Below are 6022 nucleotides of genomic sequence, written 5' to 3'. Positions count from 1 at the left end.
TTATTTTGTTTTATTGTTCTTTTTAATTGCTTTTATTTCATCTTTTTTGGTCTTTTGAAGTGTTATAAATACATTTAAAGACTTCGGAGATTAATTCTCTTTTGAGGGTTTGTTTTATTATTTATTTCTTTTTTAATTCTTTTTAATTAATTCCGTTTTAATATTTTAATTGTTTTATTTATTTTGTTTTATTGTTCTTTTTAATTGCTTTTATTTCATCTTTTTTGGTCTTTTGAAGTGTTATAAATACATTTAAAGACTTCGGAGATTAATTCTCTTTTGAGGGTTTGTTTTATTATTTATTTCCTTTTTAATTCTTTTTAATTAATTCCGTTTTAATATTTTAATTGTTTTATTATTTTGTTTTATTGTTCTTTTTAATTGCTTTTATTTCATCTTTTTTGGTCTTTTGAAGTGTTATAAATACATTTAAAGACTTCGGATATTAATTCTCTTTTGAGGGTTTGTTTTATTATTTATTTCTTTTTTAATTCTTTTTGTTTAATTAGTTCTTTTTATTTAATTTATTTATTTTATTTATTTTGTTTTATTGTTATTTTTAATTGTTTTTATTTCATCTTTTTTTGGTCTTTTGAAGTGTTATAAATACATTTGAAGGCTTTAGAGATTAATTCTCTTTTGTGGGTTTGTTGTTTTTATTTCATCTTATTCTTTTTTTAATTCTTTTTTAATTCTTTCTATTTTATTTTGTTTGTTTTTTGCTCTTCTATTCCCAAATTAATTCCCCTTCAAGGGTTTGTTTAGTCCTTATTCCCGCCAATGCGCCGAATATCGAGGGTTTAGGGTTTAGGGTTTAGGGTTTAGGGTTTAGGGTTTAGGGTTTGCGTGGTGCAGGATGCAAATTCTGAAGTGCGAGTTGAGTTTGGCCGAATCGGCAAAATGAATATTCTCTTCACTCCTCTCCCCGGAATTGTGACGGCAAGCCTTCAGGGTTTAGGGTTTAGGGTTTAGGGTTTAGGGTTTAGGGTTTAGGGTTTAGGGTTTAGGGGCTGGGGTTAAGGGCTTATTATTAAGGATTCAAAAACTAGGGTTTATGGCTCAGGGTTTGGGCTTGAGGGTTTACGGACTAGGGTTTGAGATTCACGGCTACGGTTGCTGGTTTAGGGTTTAGGGTTTAGGGTTTAGGGTTTAGGGTTTAGAGTGGGGTTTTCTCCCATTTTCCGATTGCATTTGCCTCTCCACCTCAAACTCTTTTATTTAATTAATTCTTTTTATTTTATTTATTTTATTTTAATTAATTTATTTTATTTTTATTTATTTCTTTCTTTCTTCAGATTCAAATCAAAGATTTAGATCTTCGCCTTCGTCCAAACTTAACTGGTTTTGCTCTTCGAAAACTAACAGAAACCCTTCAAGAACTTGGGGACTTGGGGGCCCCCGAGGGGGCCCCCTGGGGGCCCCCCATGGGGGCCCCCCTGGGGGCCCCCCTGGGGGGCCCCCACGGGTGCCCCCTGGCGGGGCCCCCGGGGGGCCCCCTGGGGGGCCCCCTGGGGGGCCCCCTGGGGGCCCCCGGGGGGGGCCCCTGCAGCCGTTTTGTGTCTTCTCCTTGCAATTCTTTTGGGTCTTTTTGTCCCCTTTTTGGAGGCCCTAAAGAAGGGAATGAAATTCATAATACTGCTGCTAGGGTTTGTAATTTATTTTGATTTATTATTTGTCTTTTTTATTTTTTTATTTCTTTTTTTGGACTTTTTGTCCCTTTTTTGTCTCCTTTTTGCTTTTCTTTTAACCTCTTTTGTTGTCCCTTTTTGTCTCCATTTTGTTCTTTTTATTTTTCTTTTTTTCTTTTCAATTCATTTTTTAATTGCAGAATTTAATTTTAATTTTTCTCTTTTTTTAATTGTCTTCTCTTATGTTTCTTTCTGGTTTCATTTTTTTTATTTATTTAAATTATATCATTTTGATTAATCTAAATTATTTCATATGGTATCTTTTAAATTAATTTAAATTATTTTTAATCAAATTATATTCTCTCTTTTTTATTATACATTTTAAATTAATTTAAACTGTTTAATTTAAATTATATCTTTTAAATTAATTTAAATTATTTAATTTAAATTATATCTTTTAATTAATTCAAATTGTCTCTTTTTTAATTGTCTCCTTTCAGTTAATCCCCCCCTGCCGCATACCAAGGGCCCCCCCTTACGTGCGCCGCGCCCGATATGCTCCTGCTGCTGCTGCTGCTGCTGCTGCTGCTGCTCCTGCTGCAGCAGCAGCAGCAGACCGCGACGGCTGTCTCTCCCGCCTCTGCGACGAATTTAGTCTCCTTTCAAATTCCCTTCTTTCCTGGGGGGCCCCCTGCGACGGGGGGGCCCCCCTGGGGGCCTACTGTGGGGCCCCCCAGGAGGGGGGCCCCTGTGGGGGCCCCCAGGGGGCCCCCTGTGGGGCGGGGGGCCCCCTGGGGGCCCTCTGCGGGAGCGCGGCGCCCCTCACCCAAACCCTTTCCAGTTGGGGGCCCCCTGACTTCGACAGATTAGATAAAGTAGTTCTTCCTTCTTTGAAAGCAAACACCAACTTGGTGAGTCTTTTATTTTTATTTCTTTTTATTTCTTTTTTGCTTCTTTTCTGTTCCAGCGGGGCTCCTGAGGGCCTCTGGGAGACCCTGGGGGCCCCTGGGGGCCCCTGGGGGCCCCAGGGGATCTCTGGGGGCCCTTAGGGGCCCCTGGGGGCCCCTGGAGATCTCCAGGGGGCTCTGGGGGCCCGTGGGGGCCCCTGGGGGCCCCTAAGGATCTCTAGGGGCCCCTGGGGGCCCCTGGGGGCCCCTGGGGGCCCCTGGGGGCCCCCGGGGGCCCCTCGCTGTGAGTGGTTGGAATGAGTTGGGATTTATTTGAAGAAGTGGATTATTGGAATTATCTTTTTGGAGATTTGTTTGTGTCTCTTTGCAGGCCTGTCCCTTCGCAGCAGCAAGCAGCAGCAACCCAGCTGCTGCTGCTGCTGCTGCTGCTGCTGCTGTTCCTGTTGCTGCTCCTGCTGCTGCTGCTCAGGTGTACATACACCCCACGCCCCGCCGCCAGTCTGTGGGGCCCCTCTCTCAGCCGCAAACCCCGAAAGTAAAAGAGACAATAATAATCAAACCAACCATAGTTGGGTCCCGCCAGCAGCAGCAGCAGCAGCAGCAGCAGCAGCTGCTGCAGCAGTACCAGCAGCAGCAGCAGCAGCAGCACGTCTACCGCTACGCGCAGCTTGGGGGGCCCCCCGGTACCCTGGGGGCCCCCCAAGTTGCCTATGGGGTCGAGGGGGCCCACTTGGTGGGGGCTGCGGCGTACCCCTCTCCGCTGCAGCAGCAGCAGCTGCAGCAGCAGCTGCAGCAGCAGCTGCAGCAGCAGCTGCAGCTGCAGCAACTGCAGCAGCAGCAGCAGATGGCTGCAGACCTCTACTCACCCAAGTGTGGGGCCCCACACTTTGTCTCCAATAGCCCCTTCAGCCCCCCCACACCTTCGGGGGCCTTTATGCTGTCTCCAAAGTCGCGGCAGCAGCAGCCAGTAAGGTTTGCTGCAGCAGCAAGTGCTGCTGCTGCCAGCAGCAGCAGCCGCAGCAACAGCAGCAGCAGCAGCGCAGCACCGCAATTCGCCCCTGCGGCGTTCCGTGCAACAGTGGCAGCCCCACAGCAGTTTGGAGGCTACTATGAGGACACAATGCAGCAGCAGCAGCTGCAGCAGCAGCTGCAGCAGCTGCAGCAGCAGCAGCAGCAGCAGCAGCAGTTGCGGCCGCAGAACTCGCAACGGCAGCAGCGGCTGCAGCCGCAGCGGCTGCTGCCTCCACAATAGCCTAGGGGCGACTAGCCCAGCTGCAGCAGCAGCAGCAGCTGCAGCAGCAGCTGCTGCAGCAGCAGCAGCTGCTGCAGCAGCAGCAGCAGCTGCTGCAGCAGCAGCTGCTGCTGCTGCTGCAGCCCCGCGAGTTCCATGAAACAAAGGATGAAAAGATTGGAAAATGGAATTTAAATGTTATAAAATTAAAAAACAATAAACTTTACATCTTTAAAAACTTGGGCTTTTTGCGCATGCATTGAAAGAAAACAAATTTTTAATATCATTTTTTGGAAAAAGATCTGAGGTGTCTAGACACCTGAATGCATGCAGAGTAAACAAATACTTCTCAAATGCTTTTATCCATTTGGGTAGGACTGCTTCCACTCCAAATGCTGCTGCTGCTGCTGCTGCTGCTGCTGCTGCTTTGAACAAGTGCTGCTGTTGCTGCTGCTGCTGCTGCTTTGAACAAGTGCTGCTTTTGCTGCTGCTTTGAACAAGTACTGTTGCTGCTGCTGCTGCTTTGAACAAGTGCTGCTGTTGCTGCTGCTTTGAACAAGTGCTGCTGCTGTTGCTGCTGCTTTGAACAAGTGCTGCTGCTGTTGCTGCTCCTTTGAACAAGTGCTGCTGCTGCTGCTGCTTTGAACAAGTACTGTTGCTGCTGCTGCTGCTGTTTCGCCGCAGCAGCACTGCTGCTGCTTCTGGTGCACTGCAGCTCTGCTGTTGCTGCTGCACCGCTGCTGCTGCACTGCTGCTTCTTTGCTGCTGCTTCTGCTGCGCTGCTGCTGCCGCTGCACTGTTACTGCTGCGCTGCTGCTTCTGCTGCACTACTGCTGCCGCTGCACTGCTACTGCTGCTGCTGCTGCTGCACTGCTGCTGCTGCTGCTGCACTGCTGCTGCTGCTGCTGGCGCAGCAGATTGCAGACTTTGTGCAGCTTTTCAAAAAATAAAATAAAAAGCAAATAAAAGAATTATTTTTTTAAAAATGCTTCGAGAGTTTCAAATAAATACAATTTTCCATTATTCTGCAAATTTTAAACTTTTCTTTTTTAAACATTTTTTTGTTTCTTTTGCCCCTTTGTTTGGCCATTGTGCTGCTGCAGCACTGCTGCTGCTGCTGCAGCACTGCTGCTGCTGCTGCAGCACTGTTGCTGCTGCTGCAGCACTGTTGCTGCTGCTGCTGCAGCACCATAGCAGCGCTTCTGCAGCACTGTTGCTGCTGCTGCTGCAGCGCCATAGCAGCGCGGCTGCAGCACTGTTGCTGCTGCTGCTGCAGCACCATGCAGCGCTGCTGCAGCACTGTTGCTGCTGCTGCTGCAGCGCCATAGCAGCGCTGCTGCAGCACTGTTGCTGCTGCTGCTGCAGCACCATAGCAGCGTTGCTGTAGCGCTGCTGCTGCTGCTGGGAGAAGCAGCAGCAAAGTGAAAAGGAGACAAATGGAGAAGCAAATTAAGAAAAAGAAAAAAGAAAAGATTAAAGACAAAGAGACTAATAAAGAAATAAATTAAAAAGAGACAAAAGAAGAATGCTTTAAGAAATAAAAGAAAAAAGAAGAAAGAAAATAATTGAAATTAAAAAATCACAAGGAGATAAAAAGGGGAAAATGAATAAAAGAAATAAAAGAATTAAAAAATAAAAAGAGTCATAAAGGAAAAGAAAACAAATAAAAGAATTAAAAAATAAAAAAAAGAAAAAAGAAAAAGTAGCTGCCGATTTAAGCAACTTTTTTGAGTTTTAAGAAGTCCAGAAAACGCTGAGGTGTACGTACACCTGAAATGCCTCTCAGGTGGGGAGAAATAGGAGGCAGCAGCAGCAGCAAAGCAGCAGCAGCAGCGCTGCAGCAGCAAAGCTGCAGCAGCAGCGCTGCAGCAGCACTCGCAGTGCTGCAGCAGCAGCAGCAGCAGCAGCAGTGCAGCAGCAGCAGCTGCGCTGCTGCTGCTGATTTTCGAGGCCGCGGCGCAGGGGCTTCAAGCTCTGGCGCCTCCAGCCCCCCTGGGGCCTAGGGCTTAGGGTTTAGGGTTTAGGGTTTAGGGTTTAGGGTTTAGGGTTTAGTAGCCCCGCTGCAGCGGCGCCATCGGCCCCAAAGGGTTTGTTTGTCTTTGTCCAACTTTTTGGAGAAACTCCGAAAAGGTCAAAGGCAAAGACTGCACGCGGTCTTCCACCAACATCGAAAAGAACCTGCAAACCCCAAACCCTAAACCCTAAACCCTAAACCCTAAACCCTAAACCCTAAACCCTAAACCCTGAGCCCTCCT

At 46.6% G+C, this 6022-nt stretch overlaps 1 protein-coding gene across 1 annotated transcript; it reads left to right on the top strand.

Moving 5' to 3' along the window:
- Positions 1-900: 900 nt before the first annotated feature.
- ENH_00020730 (hypothetical protein) lies at positions 901-3788 on the top strand (the record flags this gene model as incomplete). The annotated part of the gene is made up of 3 exons (XM_013579455.1): positions 901-933; positions 2129-2539; positions 2907-3788. 3 exons carry the CDS (start codon positions 901-903, stop codon positions 3786-3788), a joined length of 1326 nt encoding a protein of 441 aa, XP_013434909.1.
- Between the last annotated feature and the right edge of the window lie 2234 nt (positions 3789-6022).

The sequence above is a fragment of the Eimeria necatrix genome, genomic scaffold (genome assembly GCF_000499385.1).
Source record: "Eimeria necatrix Houghton genomic scaffold, Enh_scaff1701, whole genome shotgun sequence".
In the NCBI taxonomy this organism is placed as follows: Eukaryota; Apicomplexa; class Conoidasida; order Eucoccidiorida; family Eimeriidae; genus Eimeria; species Eimeria necatrix.
Note: the sequence above shows the minus strand (reverse complement) of the source record. Positions and strands in the feature narration are given on the sequence as shown.